The sequence below is a fragment of the Lates calcarifer genome, linkage group LG2 (assembly GCF_001640805.2).
Source record: "Lates calcarifer isolate ASB-BC8 linkage group LG2, TLL_Latcal_v3, whole genome shotgun sequence".
Classification (NCBI taxonomy): Eukaryota; Metazoa; Chordata; class Actinopteri; family Centropomidae; genus Lates; species Lates calcarifer.
The window spans coordinates 24,836,756-24,854,723 of NC_066834.1; the positions used below are offsets into that span (position 1 = coordinate 24,836,756).

General features: G+C 39.6%; 3 protein-coding genes across 3 annotated transcripts; 1 reads left to right on the forward strand and 2 right to left on the reverse strand.

The window, feature by feature from the left end:
• Positions 1-1,926: 1,926 nt before the first annotated feature.
• Positions 1,927-3,665, reverse strand: si:dkey-148a17.6 (uncharacterized protein LOC108190685 homolog). Its single transcript, XM_018666663.2, has one exon. The coding sequence runs from the start codon at positions 3,571-3,573 to the stop codon at positions 2,488-2,490; it is 1,086 nt and encodes a 361-aa protein (XP_018522179.1). The 5' UTR covers positions 3,574-3,665; the 3' UTR covers positions 1,927-2,487.
• A 629-nt stretch (positions 3,666-4,294) lies between these two features.
• On the reverse strand, positions 4,295-5,919 carry LOC108876997 (leukotriene B4 receptor 1). Its single transcript, XM_018666884.2, has one exon. It carries the CDS (start codon positions 5,826-5,828, stop codon positions 4,815-4,817), a length of 1,014 nt encoding a protein of 337 aa, XP_018522400.1. The 5' UTR covers positions 5,829-5,919; the 3' UTR covers positions 4,295-4,814.
• A 1,827-nt stretch (positions 5,920-7,746) lies between these two features.
• Positions 7,747-17,826, forward strand: LOC108876996 (E3 ubiquitin-protein ligase AMFR). Its single transcript, XM_018666883.1, has 14 exons — positions 7,747-7,919; positions 8,489-8,812; positions 8,908-9,000; positions 9,159-9,323; positions 11,069-11,221; positions 11,941-11,981; positions 12,965-13,097; positions 13,212-13,345; positions 13,501-13,611; positions 13,932-14,128; positions 14,238-14,341; positions 14,835-14,969; positions 15,124-15,314; positions 15,759-17,826. Exons 2-14 carry the CDS (start codon positions 8,558-8,560, stop codon positions 15,904-15,906), a joined length of 1,860 nt encoding a protein of 619 aa, XP_018522399.1. The 5' UTR covers positions 7,747-7,919; positions 8,489-8,557; the 3' UTR covers positions 15,907-17,826.
• The last annotated feature ends 142 nt before the right edge of the window (positions 17,827-17,968 follow it).

Genomic DNA, 17,968 nt, shown 5'->3' on the forward strand with positions numbered 1-17,968 from the left:
GCAGGTGTAATTGGTAGAAAAATGTGTAAATTTGAAACCCGTGCAAGCTACCTCCATACCTAGCTTTGCTTTGGTGTATGTATGTGCTGACTTAGTTTTGTGTGATGTGAGGTGCAGGTAGGTCTTCCACTGAGCCAGCGGAGTGTTACACCATCCATCACTTATCCGTGAACCTCAAGAACAGCCAAGATTTATGACTCAGTTCAGTCCCAGCTTTGACTGGGGCCAATAAAAGAGGGTTATCACAAATATAATTGATTAGTCATACAGTAAGATTACTATGAGGCAAGTATTGAAGGAAGATGTGTTTATTGCATTTAACACATTGTAAGCCCAAGTCGTTATGTTTGTTAAATGCTAAGGGGCAGGTGTGCGGTTATACCATCATTTGTAGCAAAATTCCAATGCCAAAATATTTAAAAACCCATCCAGGACACAAAGGACAATGTGTTCATTCAATGAAATAATACACTGGCATGTTGTAGAAGTATACTCATGGAAGACATTAGGCACATACCGCATGGATGATGTTGTCTCATATGCACACTGCTTCCTCATTTTGTGAGAAAAAGTCTAGTGTGTGTCAGAGTCAGCTACGTTTTCTTGTGTGATCTCGCCTGACACTGATTTTTTTTTCTGTCATACCCTTTGCTCTCTGTAATTTTCCACTGTCACAGTTTAAATAATCCTGACTCACTAATGTTAAAGGGCTCCAAAAGAAGTGACGAGCACTGTCACAATGGGTTTATTCAAGCTTTAAGTCAAGTCATAATCACAATGAGCCATCTCAGTACAAAGCACAAATGGCACCCCATGGGAGCATCAGTATGAAATGTCATTACTTCAAATTATTGTTATTAGTATTATTTTTTATTAACATTTATAATGTCTTCCCTCTATATCAAAAATTATAGTAAGTAAGATAAGTATATCCAGTCTACTTAAAGCTGCTCAGAAAGGATATGAGCCACGGTCACTGAATGTTAAAGTCTTCGTCAGCCTGAGTCTTGTCAAAGTGAAATCAATGGTACTGAGTCAGACTTAAAGTGAAATTTATATTTAATTGTAGTGTATCTTGAATACCAGTATATATTTGGCATATTATTTGTTTCATGATGTAAGACTACAAAAGTAACTGCATGGGTAAAACAATGTGTTAGCAGTTTTGTCACATTTATAATAATAGTATTAAACATAATTAACATTACACATGCCAGTACGTTAGAGTTATATTGACTTTTCTGTCTGGTATTCTCTTATTGTCAGAACAGAGACTCTTTATTATATTGACTACATATTAAAAGGAGTGTCTCCTGGAAAAGCTTGGTGTTTAAAGCAGTGCAGCGCTAACAAAAATAATCTCTGCATTACCCTTCCCTGTATAAATATATTTAAAAGATGATATACAATGAGAAAGTGAAATAAAAGTTATTATTACTGTTATTGTTATAAAATTATAAACACAGTGCTGTCACCGCCATCTACTGGTCAGTTGGTGGTAACAGTTTTTGCTCTGCCATGGCAACAGACAAACTGTGATAATATGCTATGATAATGATATATTATGAATATTTCCTTGATCTGTGTGAGAAAAAAAAAACACGTAAATAAGTTTACACTGAACCTGCTCACACCAAAATTTAGGTTTGACTGTGACAAAACATTAAGACATGATTCCGCTTTTCGCTGCTCACCAAAGGGAACATGCAGTTTTTCATTTTGCAATCTTTTCATTGAGAGGAAGTTGAAAGCATGACTGTTGTCTGTAGTGGGATACCAGAACTATTGTTACCTAATTTGTCACGAGTATCTTACAATAGTATTAATTTTTTTTTGACCCATTAAGAGATTAACACATAGTATTATGGGTAAATGAGACAAAAAAATGTCTGTTACATGAGTTCACAATCACATAATCAGACTGTATTAGAGATGACGATGATATTTATTGTACTATTTTAATACTAATTATACAACAAGTAGTTCCGACCAAGCAATCTGATTGGTCAACAAGACATTTAGAATGTGCTCAAATCAGCATGACAACACGCCTTACTCATCACTAAAAATATTACTCTGCCATATACATTTTACTTTGTTGGTAATAGTTGTATAATGGCAATATTACACTTGAGGGTGTGCTTTAATGTTATTTGAGCACTTCAGTGATGCTTGCCACCTGCTTACTGGCCTCACTGTTGTGTTCAAATGACGTTAAAGCACACCCTCTCGGTTAATATTGCTTAAATGACATAAATCTAATGACTCCATAAATATATGTTCACAATAAAAAAAATATACATGAGAAATGGGTAATTTACAGAGTTGGACAAGTATCACATGATTAACTGACATCCTGTTAATCTGTGTTGTAATTTCATACAAAATTAGCTTCATTTCAGGCAAAATTTCAAAATACATACAGTATACACATGAATATCTACACAGATACACACAGCACACACACCACCCCAGACATTTCCAATATCAGGATGGATTATTTTCACACATTTTTATTAATATGTCCATTTGGTCTTTCGACTCCAACACACACTGAGAGCTGGTGGTCTGATTGCTGTGTCTCTTGGACACAAAGGACACTTCTCTGGTGCCCTCGCCTGGGGAGGTGCTGGAGATGTGGCGGAACAGCTTCTGAATGCCGGTGTCATGCACGGAGCTCCTGAAGGAGCGAGCTGCAAACATGTAGAGGATGGGGTTAACAGTGCTGCTGATGAAGACCATGGCCCCAGCGATGAAGCTCATGGTGCTCCTGACATTCTCCAGACTCTCTGCTGTATCATGAAAGGATTCCTCAATGGCCAGTATGATGAGCGATAGGATGTTTCCTATGTGATGGGGTGTCCAGCAAATGGCAAACACAACCACTATGCTGGCGATAAGAACGGTAGACTTGCGCTTGGACTTGAAGGTCATCTTAGTGATCCGGCTGCACAGGCAGCCATAGCAGACTACCAAGATGGAGAAGGGTAATATGTAACCCACCAGTGTTTCTAGCAGCACACACACCAGCTCCTGGGTAGCAGATGTGTACAGCCTGTAAAGACAGTGCTCCTCACCAGCTTCCGTCCCTACAACTTGAGTTGGGATGACAGGTATGCTGAACAAAAATGCTGCGATCCACAGAGTCAGCAATAATTTATTCAGAGCATTTTTCCTCTTCCAGTCAGCTGAGGCAAAAGGATAGCGCACTGCCACAAAACGCTCCACACTCATAAGGGTGATGAGGAAAACGCTGCTGTACATACAGGCATTGATCATGTACACCATGGCTTTGCACGAGGCCTCACCGAACACCCAGGAGTGGGCAAGGGAGTAGATCCACAGAGGTAGGGTGATGAGGACCAGCAGGTCCGCGGCGGCCAGGTGCAGGATGAGCACCACGGTATGGGACCGCTGTTTGATGTGTCTCAGGATAGTCCAGATCACCAGAAGGTTCCCTGGAGCTCCTATCAGGAAGGATAGACCCAGGATCACACAAGCCACTGCTGTCCCACCCTCGAACTCCTCAGGGGCCATTTCCTCCAAAGAAGACAGCACAGCTGAGTGGTTCATGCTGCAAGTGTATGTGCTGACAGTGGTGTCTGCATGAAAAGAAAAACAAAGTGCTGTACAAGCAAGTCTTCACTTCCCTTTAGAATAGACAGCACAGGAACAGGGTTTCCTCACAGGCCTATTTGAGACACAGAGAGGTGATTCATACATGCGTCAGAAGTCCCTTTTTCACCTTAAATCATAGATGGAGTAAAAGAAAGGAATGTGTTTCAAATAAGTAAAAGAAAAATCATAATGATCACTGATCAGCTGCTCCATCAGACAGTAAATGGGGACTCCATAACATCAACGGAGGCAATTTAATGAGCACGTGCATTAGAACAAAACTTAAAGTTTTAAATTTCAACTAGATGGAGAACTGTGGCAAAAATGTCATTCACCAGTTAATAAATTATTTCAATCAACCAAAATGTGATTGTTCATCAATTTGCTTGTTGCTCAATTTTATTGTTTCATTTCAGGACCTGACCTGATTCCTGATAATTAAGGTCTGAATAATGAGATGTGCTGAGCTGCATGTTCTGAGTTTATATGACTCAGAGCTTTTACAGAGGTCAGTGATTTTTGTAACAGCCTGCCCACCACGTATGTGTCTCTGGTAATGACAAATATACTGTAAGGACTTGATTTGTTATTTGTGTATGTAAGTGTCAGCAAAATCCGTTTGGAACCCCTTGCATACATGCACTCTTGCAAACAAATGACTTCAGCATATACTGTGACCTTTTTTGGGCATGTTTATTAAGGTTAAAGGTCCTGTTTTTCTCCAGACAGGCAGGAAATTGAGTGCAGTTGGTCTCTCTCAGATCAAAATAAGCTAAAACAATACAATGGTCAAGTTTTAATAATCAACCAAAATGAAATAATTGCAGCATTTTGAAATAGAGGTATGTCATTTAATTTTTAAAGTCAGAAAACAGATACTTCAGTAACTGTGGCACTTATAATACACATTACAAAACACAGCGTATCACATTTTTTACTTTTCAAAAAAATTTAACTACAACAATAAATTATTATAAACAATGATAAACACACAAAGATCACAATAAAACAAGGATGGGAGAGTATGGTATCTGTTATTGTATTACCATTGCTGGTGCTTATTATCATTAATTCAAGTTTTCAAAACATCAAATCATACACAGGCCTTCATAATAAAATGTATTCCCTTGATCAACTACAGAAGTCAAATATCACACTTTCCCATCATCACAGTCTCCAGGGGTTCAGTTTTTCCCTCACAGGTCAGACACCAGCTCTACTTGTGTATTTGCTGCCCTCTGGCCAGTCTGCTGTTGTACTACCAGGTCCCTGAGTTTGTTGGTGTGAGTGGCCATTTCCTGGAACAGCCTGACTAGTCGGGACTCCTCAAGACTCCCTCGAAAGTTCCTTGCGAAGAAGGCGTATAGCACTGGATTCACTGAGCTGCTGATGAACACAAGGGCACCAGCACTATAGACAATGCTCTGCGGCAAAGTGACACATTCATGTTCTCCACTTAAGATGCAAACCAGATCGATAATGTTGATAATATGGTAAGGCAACCAGCACAGAGTGAAGGCTATCACCACTGTGTGGACAAGAACCATGGATTTCTGTTTGGTGTTATAATGCATTTTCCTGAGCTGGGCAGCTACGAGGCAGTAACAGATACTAAGAACGATGAAAGGAACTACAAACCCCCCCAAGGTCTCCAGACAAAAGAAGGTGATCGTTTGAATCTCAGAGCTGAATTCCTTGATAAAACATTGCTCAGTTCCATCAGTTTCCAAATGAAGGGTTAGTAAAGCAGGTATTCCAAGAAGGAAAGCAAGGAGCCACAACAGCACGAGACATTTGTTCATAAGTTTCTTGGTCTTCAAGTGCATCATCACAAATGGATGGCAGATGGCTAGAAAGCGCTCCACACTCATGAGGGTGATGAAAAAGATGCTGCTAAACATGCACACTCTGATAATGTACACCAAAGCTTTGCAGGATACCAACCCAAGCACCCAGGTGTGTACCAGGGAGTAGATCCACAGAGGTAGGGTGATGAGGACCAGCAGGTCCGCAGCGGCCAGGTGCAGGATGAGCACCACAGTGTGGGACCGTGGCTTGACGTGTCTCAGGATAGTCCAGATCACCAGAAGGTTCCCCGGAGCTCCTATCAGGAAGGATAGACCCAGGATCACACAAGCCACTGCTGTCCCACGGTCAAACTCCCCAGGGGCCATTTCCTCTGAAGAAGACAGCAGAGCTGAGTGGTTCATGCTGCAAGTGTATGTGCTGACAGTGGTGTCTGCATGAAAAGAAAAACAAAGTGCTGTACAAGCAAGTCTTCACTTCCTCTAACGGTAAAATTGAACCGGAAAAAGGTTTCCATTTGAAAGCCACAGATGTTATTTCAACATTTTCATAGATCCATCTCCAACAGAAAGGAAAGGCTAGGGAAACTGATTAGTCCACTTTAGACAGCTGAGCTATTCTTTGCAGCGTATTCCAGAAAACGTGGCAAGCAGCTTTATAACTTATATATAGTAGAACAAGTCGGAACGAAATAAGTAAGTATGTAGGTACATTTGATGGCCATGTAATGAGTTACTTTGCATGGAAAACACAAAACTCAAAGGTCTTTTATCTTTATTTTTCACTGGCTAAGCTTCAACAACCCATCTTCTGAAGAAATCTGCTCTTACAATTTATCATTTTGTGATGGTTTGTGTGTATATGAAATATAATTTGCCAATAATAGTTCTGTTTTATTTGTTTCCTAGATTTACTTCCTAAAAGACAAAAAACAAACTAAAAAACTTGGTTGGCTTTCAAGGAAGAGATTGTGGCTGCTGAGCAACAGTGTGCAAAAATCACAAATATCCGAATGCCAAATTACATCAAATCTCTCTTTGTACTTTCCTAAAATAATTCTATTTCTTTATCTTTTCCACAGAAATAAACATTATTAAGTATAACTGAGAACAATAAAATGATCACACCACCTACTGGAATACTCCAGTTGAGCTCAAAGAAATGCAGGAATTATTTTCCTCTTATTCCAAAGAATTACGGAGATATCTCTTCCTTTCACATGATTTATTCATTAGTAATATTTCTGATAGGGAAGCTGAAAAGCTAAGATACTGTACTTATTGTCTCTTATAATCCTCATTCTCCCCCAGCAACCTTTGCATTTGCATCTGCATGTGTAACAACGCTCAGAAACATGCCTTAATTTCGGACTCTCTGCAAACTCCATCCATTACGTGAATGGAGACCATTTGAATAGTTAATTATTACCATGATTAGCCTTTTCTCTGATACAAGCAGAATTATTCCTGAGCCCAGAACACTGATTGCCTAATATAAAACCCTTATTCTCCATTATCTTTAACTTTCACAATTAACACTCTGTATATGTCATTAAGGAAATGTTTGAAGTATTGCTTATTTGTGAATAGGGTCTTTCCATCAATATAATTCTGATTTGACAACCAGTGCTGTTTCCTTGTGTTCCCCTATTTGTTTTTGTCATAGACTGCAGGTGGAACTACAGAAGTTGATGCTTTCATTTTCAGTTTTGGGGTCTGTGGCCTCCCATAAAACGGCTGTTTACAGGTATGGTTATGTTAATGGGTATGTTTTACATCAGATGTTCATCTGCTTTAGTGATAAGTTAAAGACTATAATTCATTCAAGTTACTTACAGGACATACAGGAGGAAGCAACAGTGATTGCTGCTGCACTGCTCACAGTGATTTGGAAGTTTCAACCATGTTCAATGATTGACCACACCCCAGTGAAGGATGTTGCGACAGATTTGATGGCTGATGAAAAAGGCCAGACTTTTTTTTTTTTTTTTAACATGTCTATTTTTAATGAGTGAGCAATGTGAATAAAATTCAACATCGCACAGAAAGTGCTTTTAAGAATTGAACGTTAAGACAAAAGTTCATCCATAGAAGTTACATTTTTAAGCACTTGAAAATAAAGAAATAATTAATCATCACCTCTTTGATAATAAATAATACTTATTGCATGTGTACAGTGCTACATCACACATTAAGATGTTCCTGTAATTTTGGCCTTAGAAATATAAATATTAATATATATTTCTCTCATAAATCAATGCGGAGGCTGTGTGTGTGTGTGTGCGTGTGTACATCGCATATCGCTATAACTTTGAAGTGGCCACGGTGACGTTGTTACAGTGCGCAGCTAAGAAAGCCTCCCTTCAGCCAGCTGCCTGCTCGGTGAAGTAAACCTGACGATGTTGTCAACTATGATGTCCCCAGTGCAGCAGCACTAAAAGTACATCACTGAACACAGGAAGGGACGTTGGGTATTTACTAAGTTTGTGACAAACAGTAAGTGACGATTTAATTCAAGCTTGTTGTCTGGTGCTTGCTAACAGCTGCTAGCTACGTAGCTAATATTAGCTAACAAGCAAGCTAGTGTCAGCTAACATTAACGTACGGCTACTTGCGTTGGGTAACGTTGGGTAAAAGGCTAATGTTAGGGGCGTGAACTCCTATTATTCAGTATTCGCTCTACCAGGGTATTTGTGTTTATGTTTGTGCGAATTTAGTCGCTGATTCACGGTTTTCACTTTTTTTGGCTGATTTACCCTATTACACGTCACCAGAGACAGTCCGATACTTGTGTAATTTCCATATGTATCAACTGTGTTTAGCCTACATGAAGTTAGCCTGCTTTAGGACTTAGGTCAGGTAGCTAACATATCCGGTTAACTTCTTGGAAACTGCCAAGATAATCTTGCATTCGGGTCCTAACTGGCCATTTTACAATCGTTATTAAAAACATACATTAACACGAACTAGCCGCTATCCCACACTAGCACTTTTGTATTTGTGTGATATTTACGCTTAGTTGAATAAAGTTTGGCTAACGTCAGCAAACTCATTTCTGTCCTCAGGTTGTTTGAGGTCTTTGATTCGGACAAACACCATTTTCACAAGTTCAGAAGTGGACCATAAACACTGCAATGCCTCTGCTGTTTTTGGAGAGGTTTCCATGGCCCAGCCTGCAGACCTACACAGTACTGAGTGTAGCTCTGCTTGCTGGTAGCATCTTCAGTGCCTACACCACTGTGACAGATCCAGGCTTTGGGGCCTTGGAAACTGAGGAAACACAAGCTCCCTCTGAAGTGGATCTTGAACATCTAAACAATGACATTAGTAACACAGAACTGGCAACCACTGTCTTGTGGTATCTTGCCACAGACAGTCTCTTTGTATGGGTGAGTGTTATCCAGTTAAAGACTTTACATAGCTTGATAAGATGATGGGTGTTCTTACAAAAACTAACTGCCACTTTGTTCTTTTGTTCCCCTAGGTGTTAGTCAACACATTCTGCTGTTCTTTGATGTTAGTTGCAAAAATGATTCAGTATGTGGTGTTCGGCCCACTTAGAGTCAGTGAGAAGCAGGTGAGTCTGGTGTATTTGACAGTGTTCAAATGACAACTGCAGCTACTTTCATACTGGGGGTTATTAACCTTTCAAAGGTCCAAATGGTCTTTGCAGCTCTTCTTGAGAGCAGATGTATCAGCAATATGCATCTAATTTGCTCTGTGTTTGTTTCTCAGCACCTGAAAGATAAGTTCTGGAACTTCATCTTCTACAAGTTCATTTTCATCTTTGGCGTACTGAACGTGCAGACAGTGGAGGAGGTGGTGATGTGGTGTTTGTGGTTCTCTGCCCTGGTCTTTCTCCACCTCATGGTTCAACTCTGCAAAGACCGATTTGAATATGTAAGTATTGTATGTAGGATAAATTACTCCTTTTTTTTCTAGAGCCCCAAAACATAGTTTAGTGCCTTTCTTGTATGATAAACCAAGACTGGACAATAAAACAAATGTATTGACTTATCAGCAGTAATGTTTTTGTCGTAAATGTACTCTCAACAATAGTCTGAATCCTGTGTAGCCATCAGTGTCAGAGCTGGTGGCTGTTTTGTAAGTCTGTCTGCCGTGAAAGAAAACGACTTTGAAGTAAACGTGCCATGGTAAAGGACGGTGTTGTCATGAATACCTGGAGGTTATTTGCTTTTTCTTTTTGCTATAGGCTCTTGAAGCACTTTGAGCTCTTACTTGCTACGGAAGGACACACACATTACTAAAGAAATGTCAGTTAGGAACCATATACCAATGTTCTTACCACCTTACCAGTCTAATATAGATGCAGGCATTTTAAATGGCTAATATGGCATAAAGCAGGTATAGGGAGCTGTACAGTCAACACAAGTAATTCAAGAGCTTACTCATAAAAGTGCAATAAGTTTTCTGTGTTTCTCAATCCAGTAAGACATTATAGAATATGGCAGATGGCCTCAATATCCCTGTGTGAAACCTGTTCCTATTTAGGTTACACAGCAAACAGGATGGAACTAGATCTACATTTTTTGTGGCTGCTTTGTTACTCATAAGGACTGAGAGAAAATGCCACACCTGATCAGTACACCCACAAACTTCATACAGTAGTCCCACTTAAAATGTGTGCTGAGTGTCCCCCAAAAGTCTGAGAGTGACTGTACTCTTTTTTAGCTCTGGATCTATTAATAGTTCCTTGTACTGGCATGTTAGGCTACCGATACAGTTTCAGCCACTACATTGACATGTCCCTGTATCGGATTGTGCTCTGCATGTTGGGGAAAACAAAATATCAGATTTAATCACCTCCTTGCAAGCAATGACATTTAAATCGAGCATTAAGCTGGTATGTTGCCTGTGATGTAATGCTGACTGGCTTAGTGTACCAGAAGGTCATTTCTGCCTGCCGTGCTGTAAAATGTATACTAGTTTGTGAGTGTACGTTTCTTGTTTTTAGCTGAAGTCTGTCAGTTGTGTCAGCCCAGCTGTCTTACTTCCTGTTTGCCTGCATCTGTGGGTTCTAACTTTTGGGGGGTTAAACAGAGTTAAACCACTACAGATGATAGCTGTATTGTGTTGTGGAAACCTTGTGGTGTTCACATTTTGCGGAACTGATAAAGTAGATTTTTTCTGTTCAGCTGTTTTCAGGTCCTAAAATGCACTCTATACACAATGTCAGTTTACAGTCTTAAGCAATGTTTTGCCCATACATGGACATTTTGGGGGTTATGTATGAGGAGTTTATTGATTTGGAAGGAAAAAGTTCAAGCACGTATGATACTGAGCCTGACAATTAAACACTATTGTTGATCCGTGGTCAGTAGTGCATGACTATGTAAGAACAAGTTTAATCCTTATGTTCTTTAGTGGTTGAATTAATTAATTTGATTTAGGTTTGTTACCCTTTTTAATGTATTATTTTATATTTCATTTAGCTGTTTGCTGTCACCTGAATGCTTCATGAACATCTGCATTCAGATATTGTAGTGTTTCATTTTGTTGAATTCTTAAAATGTCAGAATAATCTGTAGTTTGAGATTGTGAGCTTCAAAACAAAACGTTTTTCTAAGGTTAAAATTTTGAGAGAGGCATGATCCACTTATAATCCACATGTTTCTTCCCTACAGCTGTCATTCTCTCCCTCCACTCCAATGAACAGCCATGTGCGAGTGCTTTGTCTGCTGGTCTCCCTCTTGCTGGACTGCTGTGGCCTTGCTGTGGGCTGTGGTTTACTGGGTGCTTCCCATGGCATGCACACACTTTCCTTTATGGCAGCAGAGGTGAGAACCTGGAACCATAATTGTACAAATTTGGAGGCCTGCTGTGTGTGCAAATGCATTTTGATCATGTATAGTACAAACAATTATGGATTCTTCATATAATTCAAGCTTTTGTTTTGGCCCATGTATTGTTTTGCTTAATATGCTTATGTCTCAAATAGAGCTGGGTAAATCAGTATAATGTCTAATGGTAAAGTAAAGATGGATACATAAAAAGACAACTCTCTCAACCACCATATTTGCCCCCTAACCCCCTCCACAGTTTCCTATATTGCAAACACTATGTCAGACTGAACATTATAGCAGGAAAAGCACCGTTCTAATATGAACTAATGATATTAATGATGGTTGCATTTCATTTAGGCGTGCTGGTTCGACAGACAGTGTTATGCACACTGGCTCATGAGCGTGGCTTACTGGGGTACTTGAATTCTCGTTAATGCTTTCAGTCATAACAGTGCTATTTCCTCTATGACAAGTCAAAATGTCTGTTTTCTTATTTGATGCAGAAGCTGTCTCCAAGAGGGAATACAGAATTTTTAAGCCAAGTTTTTTGGCAAAGTACAAAATATTTGTTCACCATTTCTCTCATATATGTTTTAATATATATGTTAATATATATATATTTTTTAGTAAAAAATAATTATTTTGGATTGCTGTATGTGTTAAGTAGACAACAATAACTATTATCAAGTTCACCCATGTGCTTTTGTTTTCAGTGTCTGCTGGTGACTGTACGTACTGGGCATGTCATCATGCGGTAAGTCCCCTGAAAGTTTTCTTATGTGCATACATGCACATGCACACACTGCAGCAATATGGATGACATACCTGTATAAATTTAGAATCAGAGGCTAATGTTAGCAACACCATTTGTTTTCCTCTGGTCACATTAGGACCAGTGTGAAAGGCTTCTTTGTCCCAAAGAGGGTGGTTAGGACATTACAACTCTAAATGACTCCTATCACCTGAGGCACTCAGAAGTTCAGTAACATTAAAACAATTTTTGTTATTTTGTTATTATTTTGTTTGTAGTTACTTAACCTCCGTGAACTTAAGTAATAAAAAAAATTACTTGTTTCATGTTGTTACCTTGGTTTGTGTTTAACTTGTGTCACTACACATAGTAAATTAGGAATTGAGCAGCATTTGATGACTTGGATGATACTAAAATGTTGCTGTGTATGATTGTGGGCTGTTAAGAGACCTTATACACTTACTGCATAAACTAAAAGTGAGATTGATATGACAGTCTCACTGTTTGAAGTTTCATATTCAGCACCATCAGAACTGTAGCAAACACTGTCATTACTGCTGGCTACAGTAGCTTGGAAGCTCATCAGATCAGAATGCAAACTAAAATGAACTTGATGATTGCTGTCATTTTTAATCGGTTAATCCATCCATGCAGTTTTTATCTCTACCTAATCTGTCCATCCATCCATTCATCCATTTTCTACCCCACCATCTGCATCCAATTATATTTTAGCATAACTAAATTATTATCAGTATCAGTGGGGATTACTGTTATATATGCTGCAAGGAACCATTGGGGAAAAATTGGCTATGATAATACACATTTCAGGGCTATCTCATTCCTACCAGTTTTCCATCATTCTTTCATTTCACTCTGCCTGTTCGACCATGAAACAGGTTCTAAATTGCATTCTATGTGATATTAAAAAGCCTGTAAATATTGCCTGCGTTTCATGGTGTTAAAGATTTGTGTGTGTGTGTCCTCAGGTACTCCATTCATCTGTGGGATCTAAACCATCCAGGGACCTGGGAGAGTAAGGGAACATATGTCTACTACACAGACTTCATCATGGAGCTAGCTATGTTGTTTCTGGACCTCATGCACCATATCCATATGCTGGTAAGATACGATAAACGGGCATAGGCATGTGATGTTATGAAAATGTAGTATGTCCCTGTTTCTCGTATTGCTCCCCTAATTTTACATTTTTTCTGTCTGTATTTCTTTAATTAGCTTTTTGGTAACATCTGGCTGTCCATGGCAAGCTTGGTTATCTTCATGCAGCTGCGGTATCTGTTCCATGAAGTCCAGCGCCGCGTCCGCCGACACAAGAACTACCTTCGTGTTATCAACAACATGGAGGCCAGGTGATACTATGCTTTGAGTTGATTTTTTTTTTCCCCCTTTCTATCTAATGTTTTTAGGTCCTTAGTTTAAATCATTTATTCCTAACGAAAGCTTTGTATTTCCCATTGGTCATTGTTTCGTCATTAATTACATGTGCTGAACTTTTTTTATGCAGGTTTGCTGTTGCCACTGCGGAGGAGCTGGCAGCTAATGATGATGATTGTGCCATCTGCTGGGATACCATGTTGACAGCACGCAAACTACCCTGCGGCCATCTCTTTCACAAGTAAAGTGATCTTTAACAGTCCACTGACCTGTGGCTCCATTGCCTAGAAAAAAATTATCTTTTCTCACTAGAATAAAGATGGCAGACTGCACCAGAAACCTGAGTGCAAAACAGTTTTTGGCTTTCATAGTCATATAATTTTCATTGTTTTTGACTGCTCTTGAGTTAGAACACTTCAGTAAACATTCTCAGCTTCAATAAGATGCCCTGCACAGCTGTAGCTGTAGAAGACTTGCCCTGGCCCTTAAATGGATTTGTCAAGTGTTTGAGAAAAATGTCATAATAACATTTGACTTATTTGTGTGTGTGTGTTCCTTCAGCTCGTGTTTGCGCTCGTGGCTCGAACAGGATACCTCGTGCCCAACGTGTCGTACATCCCTCAACATTAATGGAGATGGGGGCCAGCCGAGAGGCCAGCAGCAGGGCGGAGGTTTGGAAGACAACATCGGCCCTGTAGGAGCCGCTCCAGATGCCAGACCACATATCAACCAACACAACCACTTCTTCCACTTTGATGGTAAGTCTGTCAGACAAAAATCCAAGGCTGAATGTGGTTGTGGAGTTACCTGACACCGACAGGCTATGTGTGAGACAGTGAATCATAAAATCCATATATTCTCTTACAGGATCTCGTATTGCCAGCTGGCTGCCCAGTTTCTCAGTGGAAGTAATGCATACTACCAATATCTTGGGCATTGCTCAGGCCAACAACTCCCAGCTCATGGCCATGGTGAGTTCAGTGGTACTGTCAGATTAAATTTTTTGTTAATTTTAAGAGGGATGATACAGAGATAGCAGTTTGAGCCAGGTATTGAGTCTCTTTTCTGGACAATTGCTGACAGTTTTTCGATGCCTTATTTGCATAAACCAGTGCTGCCATAATTTTGTCCCTGTCTTAACTCCCCCTGTCTGGCTGTTTACTAGTAGCTGGTGTTTGTTGCATCAAATTATTGCCTGGGTTGAGCACCATCACCCAAATGCTCTTAACAATACTTTACCTAGATAGTATTTGAATTCCTAGAAAATGCTTATTGACTTAGTGATAAACTCTATCAGCAGAAACTGTGGACCATGGATGGTTTTTTACTTGTAAATCACCAATACTGTATGCTAAAGACCTACCTGTGTTAATCTTTAAAAATAATAGTTTTAATTTGCACGGACTATGTCTAAATCCTTTGTCTATTGCTTGCTTTGCTTTTAATGTAACTTCTGATCATCAGGCCCATCAGATCCAGGAAATGTTCCCTCAGGTGCCATCCTACCTAGTAATGCAGGACCTGCAGTTGACCCGCTCTGTGGAGGTCACAACCGACAACATCCTAGAAGGACGCATCCAGGTGCCTTTCCCAGCACAGGTCAGTAATCTGTTCGTTACTAATTTGTAAACTGAAAAGGCTCCCTAACGCAGTGCTCTCTGGCTCTCTGTTTCATGTTATCACACACCTGTGGTTTTCTCAAATGGCAGAATGCATCACTCTGTAACACATCATGTCTGTCTTCTTTCCTTAGGCCATAGAGCGTGCCCCTATACAGGTGAGCCCTGCAGCAGACGAGCAGGCAGGTCCGAGTGGAGCAGCTGAGCAGGGTCTCAGTGAGCCAGACAACATGGAGGTCAGAGGAGGTCGCTTCTCTAAGTCGGCTGAGGAGAGGCAGAAGATGCTAAAACAGAGGAAAGAAGAGCTGCTCCAACAAGCACGCAGGTTGGTACACTGCTGGTTGGAGTTTTCACCTCATATAGTAGGAAGGGGTGGTAAGATATGTTTTATATTCGGAAGAAGTTCAGTTCAATTTCAGAATGTTTTTTTTTCCTTCTTTGCTGTTGTTTTTGAAAATGAGTTTTTGGGGTCAGAAGTGTGACTGCAGTGGATCGTGCGTCATAGCTTTGCTGTAGAAATTAAATTTTGTGAAAGTAGACTTCTTCGTGAGGCAGACAGGACAAACAAAATGTTAAAAGGCTTTCTTTTCTTGGGTATCAGAATAGGTGAAAGGCCCAGATGTATACAACTAACAAGCTGTAACATGACATGGTTTTTCAGAAATGTGTTCGTTATTGGTAAGGATTCCTGGTTGCCTTTTTTCCCCATTATCTTTCATTTTCTAATCCCTTGATCATATTTCTACTTTGTCTTGCTACTCCCCTGTAGGAGATACCTGAACAAGAGTCCAGAGGACCAGGACGAGGATTTGCCTGGATTGGAGGAGGACACTGTCCCAGAGCTGGACTCAAGTGTGCTGAGACGTAGAACCGTGGCGGCGGCTGCAGAGAGACGCATGCAAGACCCTTCACCCTGATACAAAGACAGGCGTCAGCTGGAGAGTCTAACACATCATCATCCCAGGATGCACCAACAGAGCTATTTCAACCTTCCCCCATGTGGTGTACAGTCAATGGTCATCACCTATTCAAAACTATAATTAAAAAGCATTGCAAACATGGCCTTTGGACTGTTTTGGGCTGCCTAAAGGTGGAGTAATTGTGAATAGCCTCTGCATCACTGATTCAAGAGTATTTGGAGCATTATATAAATTGATGGGCGCAAGTCAAGAAATGCAAAGCTGCATTGCCCTTTATTCTCGTGCCACACATTGCAACCACCAGCTTCAATAGAGAGTCACTATCTGCTATAATTGAGACTGGCTGTCAGAAATGAGCATGCTTTGCATTCAGGAGATCTAAGTCTGTTATGAGAAGGGTTTGAAGGTGTCATTATCAGACAAAGCTACTATTTGGGTCCTTGTTCTCCTTTTATCAGACTTTTTTTTTTCTCTTTTTTGCTCATGGCGAAAAGCTTTGTATTCTGGATGGAGAAACTCATCTGACGTATTTGTGTGTTATTATTTTACGAGTTTCAACTGTGAATCAAGTGTAGGCAAAATAACATGTTTTATTTCTTACCTTGGTGTAAGAGAATGTCACTTTAGTATTGTTCAGCCTTTCTGTCAAATATGAATGTTTCTATCAAAGTAATGCTGCAAACAAAGTGTTTTTGACCCGCATGGGTTGTTCTGTATTTAGTGTGTAATATCACCCATTGCAAACCGTTTGCATTTTGTTATTTAACAAAAGGAGGGGAGTTGGCATGTAAATCTTTGTTTTCTAATACTGGTCCCTTGAGATGCATCGTTAACAAAGGGGATGTATTACATTTTGTACAAATACAATGGGGCTCATCTTCTCACTCTTTTTTAAATTACCCACTGCTGTTAGCTGTGCATATGTTCTTTTCAGTTGAGTATGGGGTTGTTGGCCAGCTGTGACCTTTTTTTTTTTTTTAAGGAAATAGCAGGACTTGCTGCACGGTATTTTGAAGATGTTTTGCCACTACTTGAACAGTCTTCAGTTCTGTAGGTGAAGCCTCTTGGATGAGCAGCAAAAGATTTTCAGGATTTCACAGCAAATCCAGCTGTGTTTGATTTACTACTTAGATATTATATGATCTGAATGACTGAGAATCTTGATGAAGAATTTTTTTGGGGTGATTTTATTTGTGTAGCCTTTGTCTACTCACATTGAGGAGTGCTATTTGAAAAATCATACCAGCAGGGAGCATAATCATCCTCTGCTAAAAGATGTTACAAAAATGCACAGCAATGTATAACATGGACTGGGCCCCTGAAGCTTTTTGGGTATTCAGTCAAATTTCACTGAATCTGTAGCTGGTTGAGACATATTGACGGACACAAAGATGGAGACTGTGTGTATTATAAGTGTTTGATTACTGTGTGAGGGCAGTTTTGGGTGAGATATGCATGAATCTAGACAAGTGCTTTTGTTTCCTTCCACTTTATCCCAAAGAGCAGCCCAGTGACTTCCACTAAAAGCTGAAGTGTTGTGATCTTAATTGTGTGTTTATTTTATTACTCAAACTCTGTTTGGGGGTTGTTGTAAAGACAATTTAGGATTTAGATTTCAGATTTCAATTAGTTAAAATTTTTTAAAAATTGGACAGTTTTGTTTTCATTTTCGGTTTGTCATTCAGTTACTTAACGACTTTTAATATCCATGATATATTTTCCTATTCAGGGGTTATCTTTCATAACCATTGCTTATTTAATCAAAACTGAAATACTTTTTTGGACTGAGCTTTCCTGTATTTTTGTGCCTAAATCAAGAATGGTTCAGTTATGGATAATTTCTGTAAATCTAGTTTTTGTAAAATATGTTAATACAAAAGACTCAATAAACAGAGCTTCTACAGCTTTTTAACAAAAGACAGTGGTAATTGAATCTTTTTTTATGCTTTAGATAAACCCACCTTTGCTTGGGCTTTGGTTTTACATATGTAAACCAGCTCTGTCTCTGTGTTTCACACAGTTAAAATGCACCACTGATAGTGAAACCTCCCTAATGTGT

Excerpts from the sequence above, each read along its gene's own strand:
- si:dkey-148a17.6 (XM_018666663.2), bottom strand. The coding sequence starts at position 3,573 with ATGAACCACTCAGCTGTGCTGTCTTCTTTGGAGGAAATGGCCCCTGAG.
- LOC108876997 (XM_018666884.2), bottom strand. The coding sequence starts at position 5,828 with ATGAACCACTCAGCTCTGCTGTCTTCTTCAGAGGAAATGGCCCCTGGG.
- LOC108876996 (XM_018666883.1), top strand. The coding sequence starts at position 8,558 with ATGCCTCTGCTGTTTTTGGAGAGGTTTCCATGGCCCAGCCTGCAGACC. Across the intron at positions 14,129-14,237 it reads CCACTTCTTCCACTTTGATG|GATCTCGTATTGCCAGCTGG; the intron begins GTAAGTCTGTCA and ends ATTCTCTTACAG. Across the intron at positions 15,315-15,758 it reads CTGCTCCAACAAGCACGCAG|GAGATACCTGAACAAGAGTC; the intron begins GTTGGTACACTG and ends ACTCCCCTGTAG.